Source organism: Pelobates fuscus, chromosome 1 (genome assembly GCF_036172605.1).
Source record: "Pelobates fuscus isolate aPelFus1 chromosome 1, aPelFus1.pri, whole genome shotgun sequence".
Taxonomy (NCBI): domain Eukaryota; kingdom Metazoa; phylum Chordata; class Amphibia; order Anura; family Pelobatidae; genus Pelobates; species Pelobates fuscus.
Genome location: NC_086317.1, coordinates 258,984,635 through 259,010,248, shown reverse-complemented (window position 1 = coordinate 259,010,248; position 25,614 = coordinate 258,984,635). Strand labels below are relative to the sequence as shown.

Below are 25,614 nucleotides of genomic sequence, written 5' to 3'. Positions count from 1 at the left end.
CATTATCATGCTGCAACATGAGGTGATGGTCGTAGATGAATGGCACAACAATGTGCCTCTCGTCACAGTATCTCTGTGCATTCAAAATGCACCTGTGTTCGTGGTCCATAACATGTCTACCCATACCATAACCTCATCGCCACCATGGATCACTCGATCCACAACATTGACATCAACAAACCGCTCACCCACACAACGCCATACCAGCTATTTGCCCTGTACAGTGAAATCCAGGATTCATCTGTGAAGAGAACACCTCTCCAAAGTGCCAGACACCATCGAATGTGAGCATTTGCTCAGTCAGGTCAAAAGTCTGAGGATGACAAGCATGCAGATGAGCTTCCTGAGACGGTTTCTGACAGTTTGTGCAGAAATTCTTTGGTTATGCAAACCGATTTGTTGCAGCAGCTGTCCAGGTGGCCGGTCTCAGATGTTCTTGGAGGTGAAGATGCTGGATGTGGAGGTCCTGGGCAACAGATCTGGTAGACATTCCATGAACCACAAATCCGGAAACTTGATGACATCACACGCGGATTGGCTTTCAGGCAACCCGCGTCAACGCCCTCGGCTATTTAAAAAGCAGACCACAGACTTCTTACAAATATGCCAGCACGAGGAAAGGACTACTTGTTCTCACTTCCCTGAGGAAGTTCACGCTATACTGAACGAAACGCGTAGGGCTATACTTTAGTGTTTAGTTTCTTTAGCACTTTTTTTTTTTTTAAATCCCCATCTGTATGGACTTCACTATCTGCAGTTGGAGTTGAATTCTATGACCTATCTGGATCCAATAGTGGAATTCACTCTTTCCCCTGACAGAATGTGATATGCCTTTTATCACATGTATTTTGTAAGTGTGCTCTGCAGTATTTTCTTTCCTCTTTTATGATTTGATGTTCTCCAAGTCCTGATACCGCTATCAAGACTTCTTTTGGTGGCATTGATATACCTACAATCAATTTGGGTTTGCAAGTAAATTTATTTTCTCCAAATTCCAATTTTAATATTTTTTTTTGTTTTGCAATATTGCCCTATGTCTTTCTATTGTGATTTTTGTATTGTAGATAACCTGTCTTATGGTACTTGTTCATTCCATAAGGTGACTTGAGATGGGGTTGTCCACTAGGTTTTTGGGGGACCTAATGTGTTCCTTCATCCATGGTTTAAAAGGGTGGAAAGTTTTAGTCCATTCTTGGGTCAGGTTTTTCCTGCCCCTCTAGTCGTGTAATATTTTTTTCTTTTTTCTTGTTCTCAAAAATCATTAAGAGAACTTCATTTACCGATGGTGTAACAGGTGATTTTCTAATAATTTGGAATCATTGATGTAGCTGACACCAGAAGGTAACCCAGCATAATTCTTTTAAAATGTGGTAAATAAGCAAGGAATTTTTTTTTAAATAGACAGAGACTTCGAGATAAAACCACATTGAATTCTGTAATACTAATGATTAATGGAAGGATATCTTTCCAATATTGGACAATCTTACGGCATGACCAGAAAATCTGAGATAAAGTCCATATTAGGTCACAGCCTCTCCAAAATGTATTTGTGGTACCAAGGTGTAATTTAGAAAGCTTAGATGATTTATGATGAGAATCCAGACGATTAACACGTGTAATGCCTTTCAGAGTGAGACGGAAGTCATGCCACTCCTTTATAGTGTATACCCCACCCAGTCCACTCTCCCATTTCAACATATAGTCCAACTTGGGACTTATTTTACCTGCAAAAACAATGTAACCGAGAGAGATGGTACGTTTCGGCCAGAGTCCGACAAATGGACTTTTTTCTAATTTTGACATTTCCAATTTCTTCTCATTCGGACCACGGTCAGAAACACCAAAATGTTCTTTAATAGATGTTGTGCATGGGGGCATCAAAAATGCTTAGGCCAACTTTCTCTCTAAATTGATTAAAAGGTAAGAACAAGTTATTGGTTGAAAATCATTAATGTGGGAAATTAAATAGGAAAGCCAATATTCAACATCCAAATCAGGCAAGGCATAACGTAATGCTGTCAGGGGCATAGCTCTGGACCAAGTGGCATTGGGCTGGATTTCCTTTTATAAAAGATTCCTAGAGGGAAACATCTCTGCCAATCGTGGGCGCTAAGGAGGCAGCCCCAGTAAGTATTTAATTAAATCTGGGAGAATTTTATTTGCTTCCATCTCAAGCCACTGGGGACGGCTTTTCTCTCTTCGTTGAAAATGTATGTCAGGAATTTCAGATTCTGGTGCCCTAGAGTTTGCTGTCCTTCAACTCCCACAATTCTATGGTAATGCATTCAGAGAATTCTGGGAGTTTTAGGCAATCAACATCTGAGTGACAGATTTTGAGATCTGTGAAATGTATTGCGAAATATGTAGATCTCAAGCAGTTAAATGATTTAGAAAATGGTGATCCTAGTACCTTCATGATTATTCCTGTCAAACCAGAATGAAAGCATTTAGTGAGCCAGCGCACTGTTTGCATTTGCAAAGAGTATCAATACATGGATTAAGGTGGAAACAAGTTCTGGTGCTCTTAAATGGACTCTCTAGTGTTTTGAGTTCCTAACACTAGAGCACTCTCTGGTCCTCCTCCCCTGCATAAAGGGAAAACCCTTTAGGCTCTTACCCAATTAGAGTGCCAATTTCCTTCTGTGATCTGCATCCTCTGTCACCCGCCTGAGGGATGTAATGCGCATGCACGGAGAGTGATGGTAAGTTCCAGTGATAAAGTGCAGTCAAAACGTTTAAAAGACTTTCAGAGAAAAGTGCAACAGTGGTGAGCGAGGGAAAACCTTTCCACCAGTGTTGCAGTGGTTGTGAGATACTTAGGGCATAGCCAAAAAATAAATATAGAAAGGAGGACTGCAAGTTATAAATTAAATAAACAAATCCACTAGCAGACCTAGTATCCTTGAGAGAATGCTCTATCCTTGAGATGCCTTCGTAAATTAACCGCACGGTCAACATAGGGAAATCCTATACCCCAAATCTCCTTTAGCATTATAACAGCAAGGATTGATTTGAGGCTTATTTACCTCTAGTTGTTAGCACTTGGACTTACTCTCTAACCACTCTCTAACTACATTCGCTGTACTATTGAGCAGTATATCTGCTTTCATTTTGCTGAGGGGGGAGTGTATTCTGTTGTGGCTGTTTGTGTTGCCTAGTTGAAACCTTAACACTACGGCTGTTATTTTGGGTCTCTGACAGATTTGGCAACAGTTTTACATATCATGAGACCTCTTCCCTCACCATATTTAACTATACATGTATAAAGTTATCCACAGCGATTTATGTCACCGAGTGTGGTACTCTTTTAAGCTTATCCTACACTGCTATATGCAGATATCCGTTCATGACACTGTTTCTTGCTGGGATGTTGTAATCGGTGGAAGAATTGATCTACTTTGAATTTACTATAGCTTGCTTCCCGATTTACTTTTCAGTCTGGTGTTCTGCTGCTTTGTATCTCCTCAAATATCCCGTAGCTTGTAAACATCTATTTTTCTATTCTCCCCTATGGTACATATGGGCAATTAGGAGATCTTGATCTCAAGTCATTTATGACCTAACTATTGAGATTTTTTTTTTTCCTGCCCACAATCAAGCACTAATTTATATACCCCTTATAGTAAGATCCAGTTTAATGTCCGACACAGACATGCAAATTTGTTGCAACGATTTGCAACATTATACTAAATAGCAGTCTGTCTGTAACTACTTGGATAAATTGTTACAAAAGGTTGGTCCTATTTGAATTCCTTCTTTTTTTTTTTTTTCACATGATTAGGTTTTTCTACACTAGTTTATGTATATTTTATTTAGTTATTTGCCTCATTAGGGAATAATAAAATTATAGTTTCTTCTTTCTCGCTCTTAATTTACCAAGGCATTTTAACCTATTGAGGATAGAGCTTTCTCTCAAGGATTCTAGGTCTGCTAGCGGATTTGTTTATTTAACTTATCCCTTCCTGTACTTCTTTCTATATTTAAAAGACTTTCACTTCAATTTGGCTTTGTAGCACTAGATGTTAAATCCTTGTTTAGTTGTATGATTGTGTCCACTCACCCGCAATAAGATGTCTTATGGATTTGCTGTTCTCCCATTAGAATTCCTTCTATCTAGTAGGAGGGTGAAGAATATCCTAAAGGGACACTATATAGGCACCAAAACTACTTTAGCCCAAAGAAGCTGTTTTGTTGTATAAAGATGATGCTCTTGCTGTCTAACTGCTAAATTCTGTTACTTAGGAGTTAGAGGGACACTGTAGGCACCCAGAAAACTTCAACTCATTGAAGTGGTCTGGGTGCAATGCCCCACGTCCCTTAACCATGCAATAATTCCATCTCTACTGACTGTCTACCAGACAGCCATTAGAGGGCTTCCTGGTTGTAAATGGACCTTTTGTCCATTATCTGACGCTGCACGTCCTCACGCTCTGCATGAGAACCTTCAGATTTTTCCCCATAGGAAAGCATTGAATAATAAATCCTAATGCGAGCGAGGCCATTGGCGCTCATACACATTTGGTCTCCACCTCTGGCTGATGTCCGTGCGGGAGGAGCGCCAAGGGAGAGGGGCTCTGTAGGATTCTATGGTGCCAGGAAAACAGCCGTATTTGCTTTGTCACCTCAGGCTTTAACTTTCTCCTATTGTTTCCTCTTTTAGAATCTTTTACTAATTTCTGATCTTTCTTTAAAACATGAGACTACTATTGTCTTATCTTTTTTTTTTTTCCTGCACTTGATAAAGGAAGTAAATTGTAGGAAATGCATGAAACAAACTAGTCCCTACTTTGTCATATGCTTTTATAGAGAAATACATAAAAAATGAAGACCGGAGCATTTAGGAAGAGAAGAGACAATAGGAGAAATGCAAGTTTGAGGTGACACACTTTAAATTACTTTTGTTTCTGATTATGCAGCTCTACCCACACACCTCTGCTTGTGACTCATGCAGTCTTCCTTAAAGGACCACTATAGTTAAGCTCAGCTCGCGGTCTTTGCCCGCCCCCTCTCCTCTCTGACAGGCTGGAGAGAGAAGGCGCGCACACAGTGCCTTCTCTCTCCTGCACACGTCAGACGTATTTTCAAACGTCTGATGTGTACAGGGCCTTTTTAGGCCCCTGCATGATAGGAAGTCCCTCTGGTGGCCGTCTGAGTGACGGCCACTGGAGGTATTCCTATCAATAAATGTAAACACTGTATTTTCTCTGAAAATACAGTGTTTACATTAGATTGCCTGCAGGGAGCTATAGATCTCACCTGAACAAATACATTAAGCTGTAGTTGTTCAGGTGACTATAGTGTCCCTTTAAAGGTAGGCAGACCATGTAATAGAGCAGCAGGAAATGCTAGCAGAATGCTTGGTTCCATAGGAAGAGGTATTGGCAGTAGAAAGAGGGAAGTGCTCATGCCATTGTACAGAACACTGATGAGACCTCACTTATTGTACGCAGTACTGGAGAATGTATCTTCAGAAGGATATTGATACTTTAGAGAGAGTTTAGAGAAGGGTTACTAAGCTGGTTCATGGATTGCAGCATAAAACTGACAAGGAAAGGTTAAAGGACCACTCTAGGCACCCAGACCACTTCAGCTTAATGAAGTGGTCTGGGTGCCAGGTCCCTCTAGGATTAACCCTTTTTTTTTTTTTTTTTTATAAACATAGCAGTTTCAGAGAAACTGCTATGTTTATAATAGGGTTAATCCAGCCTCCAAATCCTCTAGTGGCTGTCTCACTGACAGCCGCTAGAGGCGCTTGTGTGATTCTCACTGTGAAAATCACAGTGAGAGCACGCAAGCGTCCATAGGGAAGCATTGTAAATGCTTTTCTATGAGACAGGCTGAATGCGCGCGCAGCTCTTGCCGCGCATGCGCATTCAGCCAAAAGGGAGGATCGGAGGCGGAGAGGAGGAGGAGAGCTCCCCGCCCGGTGCTGGAATAAAGGTAAGTTTTAACCCTTTCCTCATCCCAGAGCCCAGCGGGTGGGGGCACCCTCAGGGCACTATAGTGCCAGGAAAACGAGTGGCGCAGGAAGCTGTTTCTTACCTTACTTGCAGCTCCTCCAAGCTCCCCAGTGCGAGTGGGTCACCATGGCAACACTCCGCGCGGCACTAAGGGCCGCGAGATTTACACTGAAGAGCTGGAGGAGCTGCTAGATTAGGAATCCCAACTAGATCTGCCCCCCCTCTAGTAAGAAGCAGGGAGGGGGGACTAAACAAAAAAAAAAACATTTTAATTTTTTTTTTTTAAATAATTGAATAAAAAAAATGCCCCCCCATTTTACACAAATTACATCACTACACAAACACACACTGCATTATATACACACTGCATTATATGCACACACTGCAGTGTATACACACTACACAAACACACACTGCAGTGTATACACACTACACAAACACACACTGCAGTGTATGCACACTACACAAACACACACTGCAGTGTATACACACTACACACAAACACACACTGCAGTGTATACACACTACACACAAACACACACTGCAGTGTATACACACAAACACACACACTGCAGTGTATACACACTACACACAAACACACACACTGCAGTGTATACACACTACACACAAACACACACACTGCAGTGTATACACACTACACACACTGCAGTGTATATCCACACTACACACACACTGCATTGTATATCCACACTACACACACACACTGCATTGTATATCCACACTACACACACACACTGCATTGTATATCCACAATACACACACACACTGCATTGTATATCCACAATACACACACACACTGCATTGTATATCCACAATACACACACACACTGCATTGTATATCCACAATACACACACACACACTGCATTGTATATCCACAATACACACACACACTGCATTGTATATCCACAATACACACACACTGCATTGTATATCCACAATACACACACACTGCATTGTATATCCACAATACACACACACTGCATTGTATATCCACACTACACACACACTGCATTGTATATCCACACTACACACACACTGCATTGTATATCCACACTACACACACACTGCATTGTATATCCACACACACACACACACACACACACTGCATTGTATATCCACACACACACACACACTGCATTGTATATCCACACTACACACACACACACACACTGCATTGTATATCCACACTACACACACTGCATTGTATATCCACACTACACACACACACACTGCATTGTATATCCACACTACACACACACACACACACTGCATTGTATATCCACACTACACACACACACACACACTGCATTGTATATCCACACTACACACACACACACTGCATTGTATATCCACACTACACACACACACACTGCATTGTATATCCACACTACACACACACTCCATTGTATATCCACACTACACACACACACACACACACACACTGCATTGTATATCCACACTACACACACACACACACACACACTGCATTGTATATCCACACTACACACACACACTGCATTGTATACACACACACACACACACACACACACACACACACACTGCATTGTATATCCACACCACACACACACACACACTGCATTGTATATCCACACCACACACACACACACACTGCATTGTATATCCACACTACACACACACACACACACACACACTGCATTGTATATCCACACTACACACACACACACACACACACTGCATTGTATATCCACACTACACACACACACACACACACTGCATTGTATATCCACACTACACACACACACACACACACACACACACACTGCATTGTATATCCACACTACACACACACACACACACACACACACACACTGCATTGTATATCCACACTACACACACACACACACACACACACACTGCATTGTATATCCACACTACACACACACACACACACACACACACACTGCATTGTATATCCACACTACACACACACACACACACACACACACACTGCATTGTATATCCACACTACACACACACACACACACACACTGCATTGTATATCCACACTACACACACACACACACACACACACACACACACACTGCATTGTATATCCACACACACACACACACACACACACACACACACTGCATTGTATATCTACACACACACACACACTGCATTGTATATCTACACACACACACACACACTGCATTGTATATCCACACACACACACACACACACACACACTGCATTGTATATCCACACTACACACACACACACACACTGCATTGTATATCCACACTACACACACACACACACACTGCATTGTATATCCACACTACACACACACACTGCATTGTATATCCACACTACACACACACACTGCATTGTATATCCACACTACACACACACACACACTGCATTGTATATCCACACTACACACACACACACACTGCATTGTATATCCACACTACACACACACACACACTGCATTGTATATCCACACTACACACACACACACACACTGCATTGTATATCCACACTACACACACACACACACACACACACTGCATTGTATATCCACACTACACACACACACACACACACACACTGCATTGTATATCCACACTACACACACACACACACACACACACACTGCATTGTATATCCACACTACACACACACTGCATTGTATATCCACACTACACACACACACACTGCATTGTATATCCACACTACACACACACACACTGCATTGTATATCCACACTACACACACACACACACCCTGCATTGTATATCCACACTACACACACACACACACCCTGCATTGTATATCCACACTACACACACACACACACACCCTGCATTGTATATCCACACTACACACACACACACACACCCTGCATTGTATATCCACACTACACACACACACACACACACCCTGCATTGTATATCCACACTACACACACACACACCCTGCATTGTATATCCACACTACACACACACACACCCTGCATTGTATATCCACACTACACACACACACACCCTGCATTGTATATCCACACTACACACACACACACACACCCTGCATTGTATATCCACACTACACACACACACACACACACACACTGCATTGTATATCCACACTACACACACACACACACACACACACTGCATTGTATATCCACACTACACACACACACACACACACACACTGCATTGTATATCCACACTACACACACACACACACACACACACTGCATTGTATGTCCACACTACACACACACACACACTGCATTGTATATCCACACTACACACACACACACACACACTGCATTGTATATCCACACTACACACACACACACACACACTGCATTGTATATCCACACTACACACACACACACACACACTGCATTGTATATCCACACTACACACACACACACACACACACTGCATTGTATATCCACACTACACACACACACACACACACACTGCATTGTATATCCACACTACACACACACACACACACACACTGCATTGTATATCCACACTACACACACACACACACACACACTGCATTGTATATCCACACTACACACACACACACACACACACACTGCATTGTATATCCACACTACACACACACACACACACACACACTGCATTGTATATCCACACTACACACACACACACACTGCATTGTATATCCACACTACACACACACACACACACTGCATTGTATATCCACACTACACACACACACACACTGCATTGTATATCCACACTACACACACACACACACACACACACACACACTGCATTGTATATCCACACTACACACACACACACACACACACTGCATTGTATATCCACACTACACACACACACACACACACTGCATTGTATATCCACACTACACACACACACACTGCATTGTATATCCACACTACACACACACACACACACTGCATTGTATATCCACACTACACACACACACACACACACACTGCATTGTATATCCACACTACACACACACACACACACACACACACACTGCATTGTATATCCACACTACACACACACACACACACACTGCATTGTATATCCACACTACACACACACACACACACACACACACACTGCATTGTATATCCACACTACACACACACACACACACACTGCATTGTATATCCACACTACACACACACACACACACACTGCATTGTATATCCACACTACACACACACACACACACACTGCATTGTATATCCACACTACACACACACACACACACACTGCATTGTATATCCACACTACACACACACACACACACACACACTGCATTGTATATCCACACTACACACACACACACACACACACACACACTGCATTGTATATCCACACTACACACACACACACACACACACTGCATTGTATATCCACACTACACACACACACACACACACACACTGCATTGTATATCCACACTACACACACACACACACTGCATTGTATATCCACACTACACACACACACACACTGCATTGTATATCCACACTACACACACACACACACACTGCATTGTATATCCACACTACACACACACACACACTGCATTGTATATCCACACTACACACACACACACACTGCATTGTATATCCACACTACACACACACACACACTGCATTGTATATCCACACTACACACACACACACACACACACTGCATTGTATATCCACACTACACACACACACACACACACTGCATTGTATATCCACACTACACACACACACACACACACACACTGCATTGTATATCCACACTACACACACACACACACACACACACACTGCATTGTATATCCACACTACACACACACACACACTGCATTGTATATCCACACTACACACACACACACTGCATTGTATATCCACACTACACACACACACACACTGCATTGTATATCCACACTACACACACACACACACACACACACTGCATTGTATATCCACACTACACACACACACACACACACTGCATTGTATATCCACACTACACACACACACACACACACACACACACTGCATTGTATATCCACACTACACACACACACACACACACACTGCATTGTATATCCACACACACACACACACACACACACACACACTGCATTGTATATCCACACTACACACACACACACACACACACACACTGCATTGTATATCCACACTACACACACACACACACACACACACACTGCATTGTATATCCACACTACACACACACACACACACACACACACTGCATTGTATATCCACACTACACACACACACACACACACACACACTGCATTGTATATCCACACTACACACACACACACACACACACACACTGCATTGTATATCCACACACACACACACACACACACACACACACACACACTGCATTGTATATCCACACTACACACACACACACACACACACACACTGCATTGTATATCCACACTACACACACACACACACACACACACACTGCATTGTATATCCACACTACACACACACACACACACACACACACACTGCATTGTATATCCACACTACACACACACTACACACACACACACACTGCATTGTATATCCACACTACACACACACACACACTGCATTGTATATCCACACTACACACACACACACACACTGCATTGTATATCCACACTACACACACACACACACTGCATTGTATATCCACACTACACACACACACACACTGCATTGTATATCCACACTACACACACACACACACTGCATTGTATATCCACACTACACACACACACACACACACACTGCATTGTATATCCACACTACACACACACACACACACACTGCATTGTATATCCACACTACACACACACACACACACACACACTGCATTGTATATCCACACTACACACACACACACACACACACACACTGCATTGTATATCCACACTACACACACACACACACTGCATTGTATATCCACACTACACACACACACACTGCATTGTATATCCACACTACACACACACACACACTGCATTGTATATCCACACTACACACACACACACACACACACACTGCATTGTATATCCACACTACACACACACACACACACACTGCATTGTATATCCACACTACACACACACACACACACACACACACACTGCATTGTATATCCACACTACACACACACACACACACACACACACACTGCATTGTATATCCACACTACACACACACACACACACACACACACTGCATTGTATATCCACACTACACACACACACACACACACACACACTGCATTGTATATCCACACTACACACACACACACACACACACACACTGCATTGTATATCCACACTACACACACACACACACACACACACACTGCATTGTATATCCACACTACACACACACACACACACACACACACTGCATTGTATATCCACACTACACACACACACACACACACACACACTGCATTGTATATCCACACACACACACACACACACACACACACACACACACTGCATTGTATATCCACACTACACACACACACACACACACACACACTGCATTGTATATCCACACTACACACACACACACACACACACACACACTGCATTGTATATCCACACTACACACACACACACACACACACACACACTGCATTGTATATCCACACTACACACACACACACACACACACACACTGCATTGTATATCCACACTACACACACACACACACACACACACACACTGCATTGTATATCCACACTACACACACACACACACACACACACACTGTGTGGCGAAACCAACTTCGCCACTGTGGGCTGGAGAAGCCTGGCTGCTAGCCTCCTGCCCTGCGACTATGGCCCCTGGACATATTGCACTTTAAAGACTATATTTGGGCATGTATAATTTATATTGCTGCTACTAGCCCTTTAAAATCAGCGGTGGACATTTTGGGACTAATGTCCCTTTAAGACTTTGTAACATATCACAGTAATACTGTCTTAAATATTATGTAGGTATTTGTGTTCAGTTAAACTGGGGATATGTAGAAATGTGTGTTTTATGTGTTAAATGTATCAGTATGTAATTTTATGTCTTTTACTGTCTTTTTGCAACCATGTGGTTAATGGAGTCTGACTCTAGTCCTAGATAATTGGATTACTTCTCCAATTATCTCCAGGGCAGAAGGGAGGAAGCCGGGATGCATTGTGGGGGATGTTTTACTTCTGTTTGGGCCAGATTGTGCCATGCTGCAAGCAAGGGCCCAAAAGATACTTTTAGTAACTTTTAAACCCCTGGTCGGATTCATGCCATTTTTTAATATGTTGTTCCCCTGAATGGATTGATTGTGGATATGTATTTTTATGTGAATGTGATGTATGGTTTTAAAGTTATGAAAGTTGTGTAAAAGTATATTTTACTCTGTATGCATAATGGGATTATGTGTCACACTAAGGGGAGGGGATGTGTGGGAGGTAACATCTATGTCATTGGTTCTTTTATGCCTCCCCCTGGGTGTGGCCTGTATATGTGAGTTGGAAATAAAAGCCAGTCTGGGTGTCCCAGTCTATAGTTCCTGCTTAACCCTCAAAATGAAGTGTCGTCTCGTTCTTGGGGGGGATTGGATTGTAAGCTGACTGCCAAGAGTGTAAGCCGATTGTATGCTTTTCTTGTTCAGCTGTTCCAGTTCGGAGTGTTATTTCGTATCCAACTCGTGAGTTCTGATGTTCTGCAGTAGCTGTGCCTGTCTCTAGAAAAGGGGATTATCGCCTAAACGGATTTAACCCCTCATATGCTGAAACGGTCCGTTACAATTGGTGGCAAGCGGCGGGATCGTTCCTACAACCAGAGGGACAGCTACAGACAACACCATTCCTGGATTACAAAGTGAGGGCAACGCCAGTACCCGTACAGCGCCCCTATCTACAAGGAACCAACTGCAGCAGAGCAAGCATGGCACCCAGCTACACTCAAGAGGCGTATGACAGAGAGGTCACCGCGGTGCTGGCTATATGCGGACCCAACCTCTCAGAGGAGCTAATACAGTGTGTGAAGAAAGCAGTGCGAGAGTTCTTGCCGCGGGAATCAGAGTGGGCCAGGGGGTTTGCAGACCTCCCTCCCCAGCGGCAATGTGTGGCCCAGGGAGCTGATGGTGTCGTCCATCCTCCCCAGCAGCCGTGTGTGTCCAAGGGAGCCGAAGGTGCAGTCCTTCCTCCTCAGCGGCAGGCTGAGTTACAGGGGGCAGAGGTTGTTGTTCCTGCCCCCCAGCAGCAAAGTGAGATGCCAAGAAGGCAGTGTGAAGTGAAGGGAGAGGAGAGCAGCGTCCTCCCTCCCCAGCGGCAATGTGTGCCCCAGGGAGCTGATGGTGTCGTCCATCCTCCCCAGCAGCCGTGTGTGTCCAAGGGAGCCGAAGGTGCAGTCCTTCCTCCCCAGCGGCAGGCTGAGTTACAGGGGGCAGAGGTTGTTGTTCCTGCCCCCCAGCAGCAAAGTGATATGCCAAGAAGGCAGTGGGAAGTGAAGGGAGAGGAGAGCAGCGTCCTCCCTCCCCAGCGGCAATGTGTGCCCCAGGGAGCTGATGGTGTCGTCCATCCTCCCCAGCAGCCGTGTGTGTCCAAGGGAGCCGAAGGTGCAGTCCTCCCTCCCCAGCGGCAGGCTGAGTTACAGGGGGCAGAGGTTGTTGTTCCTGCCCCCCAGCAGCAAAGTGATATGCCAAGAAGGCAGTGTGAAGTGAAGGGAGAGGAGAGCAGCGTCCTCCCTCCCCAGCGGCAGTGTGTGCCCCAGGGAGCTGATGGTGTCGCCCATCCTCCCCAGCAGCCGTGTGTGTCCCAGGGAGCCGAAGGTGCCGTCCTTCCTCCCCAGCGGCAGGCTGAGTTACAGGGGGCAGAGGTTGTTGTTCCTGCCCCCCAGCAGCAAAGTGAGATGCCAAGAAGGCAGTGTGAAGCGAAGGGAGAGGAGAGCAGCGTCCTCCCTCCCCAGCGGCAGTGTGTGCCCCAGGGAGCTGATGGTGTCGTCCATCCTCCCCAGCGGCAGTGTCTATCCCAGGGAGCTGATGGTGTCGTCCATCCTCCCCAGCGGCAGTGTGTCCTGCAGGGAGCAGAGACAGTCAGTCTCGCACCCCAGCAGCCGGACAAGAGAATGAAAGGGGAGACAGCTGGTCCCCCTTTCCACCAGCAGAGAGAGTGGCAGGGAGAGGAGCCTGCTAACCCCCCTCCCCAGCGGCAGTTTACCGTCCAGAGAGAGGAGCTTGTTACACCCTCTCTCCAGCGGCAGCCTAACCCACCAAGGGGAGATGTTAAGCCCCACATCTGGGCAGATGGGACCGTAGTCTCTGCACTTACAGCCCCAGGGGTAGGGACGGTCGGTCCTGTCCCCCAGCCACAGAGCGATATACCTAAAGGGGAGACAGTCGGTCTCCAGCAGCCAGGCTCCCACCAGACTACTCCCGTGGTAGTGCTGGCAACAGGACAGAGTACCGCTGGTCTCTGCCCCCTCAGCAACCCACCAAGACAGCATATCAGTCTCTCCCACAGCCGTGGGGAGACACCTGAACTTGGACAAAATTCTCCCTCACCCAGGTGTAGTAACTGTTTATTATGGGTGGGCTGCTCTACTACTTCTGTTCTGTGGGTGGGTTGCTGGACTAACCAGGGCACTGACCGGCAGGAGGTCAGATACCCTGTTAGTCTAATTGGTAAAGGGGAGAATTGTGGCGAAACCAACTTCGCCACTGTGGGCTGGAGAAGCCTGGCTGCTAGCCTCCCACCCTGCGACTATGGCCCCTGGACATATTGCACTTTAAAGACTATATTTGGGCATGTATAATTTATATTGCTGCTACTAGCCCTTTAAAATCAGCGGTGGACATTTTGGGACTAATGTCCCTTTAAGACTTTGTAACATATCACAGTAATACTGTCTTAAATATTATGTAGGTATTTGTGTTCAGTTAAACTGGGGATATGTAGAAATGTGTGTTTTATGTGTTAAATGTATCAGTATGTAATTTTATGTCTTTTACTGTCTTTTTGCAACCATGTGGTTAATGGAGTCTGACTCTAGTCCTAGATAATTGGATTACTTCTCCAATTATCTCCAGGGCAGAAGGGAGGAAGCCGGGATGCATTGTGGGGGATGTTTTACTTCTGTTTGGGCCAGATTGTGCCATGCTGCAAGCAAGGGCCCAAAAGATACTTTTAGTAACTTTTAAACCCCTGGTCGGATTCATGCCATTTTTTAATATGTTGTTCCCCTGAATGGATTGATTGTGGATATGTATTTTTATGTGAATGTGATGTATGGTTTTAAAGTTATGAAAGTTGTGTAAAAGTATATTTTACTCTGTATGCATAATGGGATTATGTGTCACACTAAGGGGAGGGGATGTGTGGGAGGTAACATCTATGTCATTGGTTCTTTTATGCCTCCCCCTGGGTGTGGCCTGTATGTGTGAGTTGGAAATAAAAGCCAGTCTGGGTGTCCCAGTCTATAGTTCCTGCTTAACCCTCAAAATGAAGTGTCGTCTCGTTCTTGGGGGGGATTGGATTGTAAGCTGACTGCCAAGAGTGTAAGCCGATTGTATGCTTTTCTTGTTCAGCTGTTCCAGTTCGGAGTGTTATTTCGTATCCAACTCGTGAGTTCTGATGTTCTGCAGTAGCTGTGCCTGTCTCTAGAAAAGGGGATTATCGCCTAAACGGATTTAACCCCTCATATGCTGAAACGGTCCGTTACACACTGCATTGTATATCCACACTACACACACACACACACACACACACACACACTGCATTGTATATCCACACTACACACACACACACACACACACACACACACTGCATTGTATATCCACACTACACACACACACACACACACACACACTGCATTGTATATCCACACTACACACACACACTGCATTGTATACACACTTCATCCACTACATGTGGCATGTGTATTTTGTGCATTTACCTTTAGAATTTGTTTATTTTTTTCAAAATGGTAAATGTACAGAATATCGGCATGCTATTGGCCTGAAAGTTCAGATTATCGGTATCTGCTCTAAAAAATCAATATATTTCTTTACTAAGTGTGGATAGCTCAGTGGGTTTAGACCATGTTCAACTCTTGAGGGTTCACACGTTTATTTCCCCTGCAGGGTTGACTCGGCCCTTCATCCCTTTGAGGTAGATGACTGGAGTACCATTCGATGGAGTCACTTAACATTCCCAGGATGCATTTATCTTAATGTCTCTTTCCTGGCTTTTAAGTGGAACCTACTTGCAATCACTGGTTGCTTGATCTAGTTAAAGAGGGCATTGCTTGCTCTTTTCAAATCTGCCTAATCCATAATCTTCCAAACATCTGATACTCTATTTACAGAAACAGTGTTCCTGTTGGATTCAAGGAGTTTGAGATATGGCTCTGTGAACCACGAAGTTCGTTGGGTTCCTCAGGAATCTCCTGGTTATCAATCTCTGATCACTCCTTTAAACCGGTTATAAATTTAAATTAATTGGTTCCTCTCCTGAGGTTCAGAATTGAAGCTTCTGTAACTGATTCTGCAGAAAGGAATGTCATGGTGTATATAGATCAGATATATTCCCACATATCCCTATTGTGTCCCCTCAAAAAGTTTTCTGAAAATACGCCATAATACGTGGATTGTAGAGATTTCATTGCTCTTCAAAACGCTCCCATAACAGCATATTTTAGGGAAAGAGGCATTCCCTACTTGGGAGTTTGGCTACTTATTGCTAATTGGGACATTTGCCCTTTTAAGTATGTTCGGGTAGCCAGCAGAGCGCTACAGCAACACGGTTGGATACGGAGACTAAAGTATTTTCTTCTTCTCCAGGACACAAGTGTTTTTTTTGTTTTTTTTTAAGGTTCGTGTTAAACTTAAAACGTTTCCTCTGCATCTACTGCTCTCATAAAGGAAAGGTCCAATTACTAATTAAGTGAAAATTCCTCCACAAGGACAGGGAATGAGATTGCTGGGATGTAAGTCAAGTCCTGCAGTCAACTGGGCAAAATCGGATTTAGCCGCTACGGTGGAAAATTCTCCCTTCTGGGTCAAAGTGTGGAAATCTTGGATTTCTGTCTCCTAGACTCTCTTTGAAAAAAGCAGAAGCTGTCCTTTTTGCCTATAGAAGGAGTAATTTTCACCACAGGCTGAGTCGCTCGTCTAAATTCTCTTATGTGCCAGCGTTCTTGGTCCTAAGAAAAATAGATCCGATCATGTTCACTGTCTACAGAGTGATTTTGCCCGGATAGACTTTATGGCAAAGAGGGAGAACATGAGGATTCTCAGGTTTGCCTCGCTGTAAAGGACAGAAAGACCAACTATTCAACGTGAACTACCTATCTAAGGGTATTTCTCCGGGCTTACATTTTTTCTCTCCTATAGACTGTTCCCAAGACTTCATAGAGGTAACGGACAGAGCAGTGGTTCTGCCAATCTTTCCGTACTGGCCAAACACGAGTCAGTTTTCGACCTTGGAGATGACTTTCAAGTTTGGGGTTCTTCCGATCCTGAAAACACTTTTGGAAGAGAGGATTTCCTACTGGAAGTGTTGAATAGGTTCTTATTGACGTTAGGGCACTGCATGGTGGATCCTTAATCTCCTGAGTCTTCATGAGTTCACTTGTTGCGTATAATCTTCTAGTCGTTCCGTCTCTTTTACAGGAGGATTTAGGTAGAGTGTCTACATTGTTGTAAGGAATGTCATGGTCTTCTTGTTAATTTGTCCAGTCTCCCGAGTATAGCAGTACACCCCATGTACAGGTTTTATAGAGTTTTTGAAAGTTACAGGATCAAATATGCTTTCACCAGGGAGGTGCGAAACGCATCCTGGGTACTTGCATCACTTGTTTTTCAGGTAGTGGTGTGGGTGGTCTCTCCCTTGTCTGGCAGTAGCTGGTATTGCGACAATTTATTATTCTCATTTATCTGTCCTATTTTTTTTACAAAGCTTGGATATCTATGCTATTTTTGGAGACATGTCATCTGTAAAATATATTATGCCTGCTTGAACCCCCGAGTACCTATGAGTGCTGCCATTTCAATCTAATGCCATTTGTTTGTCCTTTTTTCATACTTTCCATATCCTGTGTTTATTTTTTTTTTCTATGAACTATAGGGAGTCAACCCTGTGTGCGGACTATTGTAGTTGTATTGTGACACTTTATTCACTTAACTGATTGAAACGCCGATCTTCATTGGCGCTTCACCTCCTCAGACTTCACCCAACGCTTTCACTCCATGCTTTCCTTTGGGGATTTTTACTGATGTTGAATGTCCTCAAGCAGAGGGACCACTAGAGGCTGGCTTAATGCTGCAATTTAAAGATTGCAGTTTCTCTAAAACTGCAATGATTTACATTGCAGGACTAATGGGGACAGGGACAGCGTACTGTTGTGTATCTATAGTGTCCATTTTAAAATAAAAAAGTAAGCTTTCCGCAATATGCATCCTTAACCTCTTAAGGACCAAACATCTAGTCAGCAAGACAACCACATTATGCTGTACTGGTTTTGGTGCCTAGTGTCCTATTTTTTAAAAACAAAAAAACAAAAATAGAAATAGGGACTTGTTTTGGTAATAAGCTATCCGGAATGACCCATAATTTGCTTTGTTAAAAATGTCTATGAATTTTTTTACATGACCTGATGTTGCCAGGCATCTTCTGCTTGTCCAGTGAAAAAAAGCTTTAATATCCAACCTAGATGGGCATACTGGCTCCCTGTTCTCTTAGCTCACATCTGCCATCCAGTTTTAGACACACTTTATAATGTACATGTGTAATAACTGCAATGTTAGTGAGGTTGAAAAGAATGGTTGGCTGCAGATGTGTGACCGCTGGGTTTTATCAAACCGCCTAGCCCTAGACTATTTAACCAGAGGCCCGTGCCCACAAGCTTAGAGGACCTCTTTAAAAAGGAATGTTCTTAAAGGCACACAGCCCTGTACCATATCCACTCCAGCCAACTGTAGTGGTTATGGTTCGAGGAGTACCCTGGCATTGCCCTAGTGTAACTTGTCAATATATTTTAAGAACTTGCCTGGGTCCCCTGAGAGTCTGTGCTGCATATGATCTACCCCTGAAAGAGAAGCTAGGTGGATCCAGTCATCTAAGCATAGCAAATAAGTAGGTTAATAATGTCCACTACTATGTAGTAAGTGTAAGCCGATAGATGCACCAAAGAGTTTTTGTATTATACAATGCACAGTGTGGCTAATGTATAACCACTTGAATTGAATTATATGAACTGACTGTTTTGTGCATTTGTGTGTGTTCAAGTGAGCAGTTCTATATTTCACTTTAAGTGCATTAATTTAAATATTTTGATATTAAGCATATGTATCTTATGTGTATTTTAGAATCCTAAATAATATTTTTCTTGTTCCCCAGGTAACTGAATTGAATGAGCCACTTTCGAATGAAGAGAGGAATTTATTGTCTGTTGCCTATAAGAATGTTGTTGGTGCACGTCGTTCTTCTTGGAGGGTGATTAGCAGCATTGAGCAGAAGACCTCTGCTGATGGCAATGAAAAAAAGATTGAAATGGTAAGGGCTTACCGTGAAAAAATAGAAAAAGAGCTGGAAGCTGTTTGTCAAGATGTTCTAAGCCTTTTAGATAACTTCCTTATCAAGAATTGCAGTGAAACACAGTATGAAAGCAAAGTTTTCTACTTGAAGATGAAAGGAGACTATTACAGATACCTAGCAGAGGTAGCCACTGGTGAGAAGAGAGCAACAGTTGTTGAATCTTCAGAGAAAGCATATAGTGAAGCTCATGAGATAAGCAAAGAGCATATGCAGCCAACTCATCCCATCAGGCTGGGTCTGGCTCTTAACTATTCTGTGTTCTACTATGAGATCCAAAATGCTCCTGAGCAGGCTTGCCACCTTGCCAAAACTGCTTTTGATGATGCCATTGCAGAGCTGGATACCCTGAATGAGGACTCCTACAAAGACTCAACCCTCATCATGCAACTTCTGCGTGACAACCTAACGCTGTGGACAAGTGATCAACAGGATGATGATGGTGGAGAAGGCAACAATTAAGACTTTAGTGGACTGGCAGCCGCACGCTGATGCTACTACCGCAGTCTTTATTTTTTTTCCCACAAGTGGGGGGTTGAGGGTGGGGGAGGGTAAGGAAGGGACAACCTCCCCAGGGAAGACCCTACCACCTGTCTTTGATTGCCTCTTCGACATTTTGCCAAAACACCACGAGTGGAAGTTAGACTGGCTGTGCTGGTATTGGAATGGCAGCCTCACACTGGCACATGGACTGTTCTGTAGTTAATACAAGTGGAGCTGTTTAAATTTTTAAGTTATCGCTAGAATATTTAGAAAGAATTTTATGAGTAGGAATAACTTGAACGGAATGGCTTTTTGTTTTTTTAATAGTTTTGTGGTTCCAGTAATTTATTTTATATTTATTTGTTGGCTATATGCACGTCTTGCCCTACATGCTATCATATTTATATAATATGTTGCTGCTGTGGGCTTTCTGCACTCTGCCTTTTTTGCATCAGTTTCTTCATTGAAAGAACAGTATTAAGGTTAGGTATTTTACTATTTAAATGGTACAGTTTTTCTCACTAATATTCACATTCTATACAGCTTTCTCTAACCCTTGTTTAAAGTGTTTATATGTGTATGTGTGGATACATATAGTAATGTGCATACACCAGAAAAGGGTAAAACTTGAATTTAGAGTGTAATGTTGGAATATTTTTCCATTACATTTTATGGCTGTTCTTTGAATTCTCAAAAAAAGTCTTGTTGCAATCTAATATGATTAACTGCCAGATGAGTACAAAACGCATTATTGCTGTTCATTTTATGACTTCTTACTACTTTACACAGAGCTTGTCAAGGTTATTTAGGATCAAATATGTATTTTTTTTTTTTTTTTTTTTTTATTTTTTTTTTAAACAAAGATTACCTTTTGGGTTATTATAATAACTTGTCCAAACATTGCAAATATTTATCATAAGATTTGTACGATTGTGCGCAGTGTAATTTTAATAATGCTCCCATGAGTTCATTGACATTAGTGAGAAAGTGTCACCTAGTAACAAAACCTGTAGATATGAACATTTATTAAATCATATCTACATCCCAAAAGAAAGGGATTGCTACATCATTGCTTAAAAATATATTTTCACATTTGTGTGCAGCTGTGATATGAATTTAAATTGCTATCTCCATTAAAACAAATCCTGCTTGACACATTATCCTGATAGACTTATTTACAACCCAGTTTTCTAAACGTTCTAGTTTAGAAATTCTTAAAAGAATAGGAGGTGTTTTTGGTTTTGTTTAATTTTTCTCCCCCCTCCTGAGCCATAGGTGACTACAGGCCATTTTAAGGAAGACTTCTGCTAATTAAATTTGAGTTCTCCATTTTTAAATGTATTTCTAGTTTATTGTAACAATTGTGCAGACTAATTCATATATTTTATTTTTGAATATAATTGGTAATATATAATGGCAGTTTCTGCAAAACTAAATTAATCATTCTACAAGTTATGTTCCGCTTTCCTTATCCAATAATCACTGTTGTATTCACGTGTCCAGTTTAGAAGTAATTTACTGGAATTACATGAGCTATTTTATTGGCTGCTGGAAACTTTTAAGATATTTTAAGAGGACTCCAAATGCTAGGATTGAGAAATAGGTTCTAAGCAGCTTTTTTTTTTTTTTTTTCCTCAGTATAAATATTGTTTTTAATTGCACTTGCATATATAACAGTTTTTTCAATGAAATGACTACCGCTGCTTTAATCAATACAATATTGTGCATGCTAGTGTTGTATTTCTATAATGTAGCTTGAAATTAAATTATACAGTAGATGTTATGTATGCCTATGGCAAGCCAATTAGTCTTCAATTATATTGCCTTTATTTTTAAAAAGCAAAAACAGATTTCTCCATTGGAAAGAGAAGAATGGGGTTGACCTTGTTTAAACCAGGTTGTAATAGTTGATTGGTATGCTATGGATGTTGCTGTTGTGACATGCAAATATATCATTTTGCTCTTCAAATAAAAAAAAATAAAATTAAAACAAAAATAAAAAAAAATGGGGGGGGGGGGGGGGAAACTGATTTAAAAAAAAAAAAAAGGGGGGGGGGTGAGGCAGGTTAAAGTTGGGGAGTGGGAGGGGAAGTAAACACCAGTTTTAGCCTAACCTCAATGTCTGGTGTTAGTCATGGTGAAATTCTAATTAATGTTTAGGAAAAGTACTGTTTTTAATAAGCCTATGTTTGTGCTTCTTTGTCATAGTAATGCAGTGAATTATTTAAGGTCTGATCAGTGGATTTATTTTATTTTGTTCATTTAAAAAAAAATCAGGGTTTTATTTGAAAAAAAAAAAAAACATTTATTTTATTATTTTCTCCGTGTTTCAGTACACAATTTTATTTAGTACACGGACAATTTTTAGCAGTTTTTCCTCAGTGATGGAATATCATGAATGTGATTCATTATGTAACTGTCGCACATTGAGCAAATAAACTTACAGATCTGATGTGGGTGCTGCTTATGAGCATTTGTCTGGTCTTTAAAAGAATTTGTGAATCGACCTAATGTTTAAATTGAACCAAGGTTGTAGTGCAAACAAGTGTCTATCACAAAATTTTCTGTCACTTCAGTCCTATGGCTGTGCATTTGTTTCATTTTATTAGTCAAGTTCAGTCATCTGTAAACACAGTTCATGACATTTTCAGGTTATGCTAGAGGCTATTTGAAAAGCAAGGATCTTGTCTTGAGTAAAATGTTGTATTTAAAAATTTGGCAAAACTGCATGTTTAAACTTCAAGAATGAAAGGTTTCAACCCCTCAATCTAAAACTGATCTATATGTAGATAATTATTTTATTGGCATTCATTTAGTACCAACAAATTATATATTGTGCACGTTATCTTTGCCGGCATAGTTCAATTAATTTGTGTTAATGGAATTAATTTACCAAAAGTGTAACTATTGCAATAATATAAAGCCTTACGCTACTTAACTAATCCATATTTCATGCTGAATAACCTTTTGGACTAAAAGGTATCTTGGCTATTCCTCAAAAAAATTGTATTAAATGAAATCAGAAATTTTTATTATCCATCCTGTAGCTAGTTTAGCTCTGCACATGTGCCATACTATTATGTTAACACAGGTTTGGGAAGTGACACACACTTCTATGCCAGGTTTCTAAATGTGTAAGGGTTTTTTTTTTTTTTTTTTTTAATATATAACACTTAACAGATTTATCTAATCAGCAGAGCTTTGGGACAGAATTTGCCATCTCCTGCGGGGTTGAGCTAGTTTTCAGTTCAAGTTGTGTGTGGTGTTCATGCAGCCTATGCATAAGCTGGACAACCTTGATATCAAGCAGCCAGCACTGAACATTCTGCCGACTTTTTTGAGGCACTAAAAAAATAAAAGGTTGGTCCTATGAGTCTACAGTATGTTTGTTTGTGCACACAGGCATCTGGCATACAACATTTGCCCATCTCCAAGCCACTTTCTACACCATACATTGAAGTTAGTTATGTTATTGTTGTGATGGTGCTAAGCAAAACCTAAATCTGCAAAAGTTTTGACGATCAACATACTATTTAATAATTTTATGTAGGGGCAAAGACTCTGGTTTCTTAATCTGCCCAGTATTGCCATTTATATAGCGTCAACATATTCCACAGATGGGTTTTTGAAGTAGGCAGATCTATATCTTGAGTTGTCTTGCCTAGGATCTCTTACTGGTGAGCTGGTCTGACTGGAATTCAAACCTGGGTTTCCCAGTTCTAAATTAGTGGCCTTATGACTGCTATAAAAAGCAAATTATTTAAACACAAACAAAGGGCATTGAAAAGGGTTTGCTTCATGGTTCAACTGTCTACTTTATTGTGTGCTTCTCATTTAAAACAGTTGTATACCTTTTGACCACAGTACAACCTTTAATTCTTTTTAAAGATTCAAAAAAACAAACAAAAAAAAAAACTGGAAACTTGACATTTGGTTTATGTAGATTTAATAGAATTCTTATTACTGTGAATAGATGCCCATGGCCGTGTATGTGTTTGTTGGTATTCCGCTTATGGTCTGCTGGTTTTAAAGTGACTAGAAGGGATTCAAGAAAAACTTTACTTTACATCATTAGATTGCCTTCTGGCTATGTCTTCTGCATACTATTATGGTAATTGCAATGTCTGACCAAAATTATTTTTAATTTGTCCAGTTTTAAATGAGATGCCTATTGTCCTTATCTTGTGCTTTGCTGACAGATGTCAGTGTTTTGTTTTAAAGAATACCCTTCTGCCCACATGTTGCAAAGGGCCATTCTTCGCATATCTCTATCTATCGTGATGTAGAGGTGAAAAACTGATAAACGTATTTTGTAATTTTTTTATTTTTTTTAAATTACAAGCTTTTGGCAGAACCTCCCTCTCTCAAGTCTGAAGCATTTCTGAGCAAGACGACACACAGAATTCCAAGTTCAGTTGTGATACAGGGTTTAAAGCGACATGAGTGCAGATAAGACACAGGTTTGATGGAAAATAGACCACATTCTTGCAGAGGGTCGTAAGTC

At 41.8% G+C, this 25,614-nt stretch overlaps 1 protein-coding gene across 1 annotated transcript in view; it reads left to right on the top strand.

Annotated features, from left to right (window-relative positions):
* The window catches only part of YWHAG (tyrosine 3-monooxygenase/tryptophan 5-monooxygenase activation protein gamma), a 32,972-nt gene extending 11,025 nt beyond the window's left edge, over positions 1 to 21,947 (top strand). Inside the window, exon 2 of the mRNA XM_063456779.1 lies at positions 20,433 to 21,947. Within this exon, the coding sequence (XP_063312849.1) occupies positions 20,433 to 21,089 (657 nt within the window). The 3' untranslated portion in view covers positions 21,090 to 21,947. The remainder of the gene's footprint in view (positions 1 to 20,432) is intronic.
* Positions 21,948 to 25,614: the final 3,667 nt, after the last annotated feature.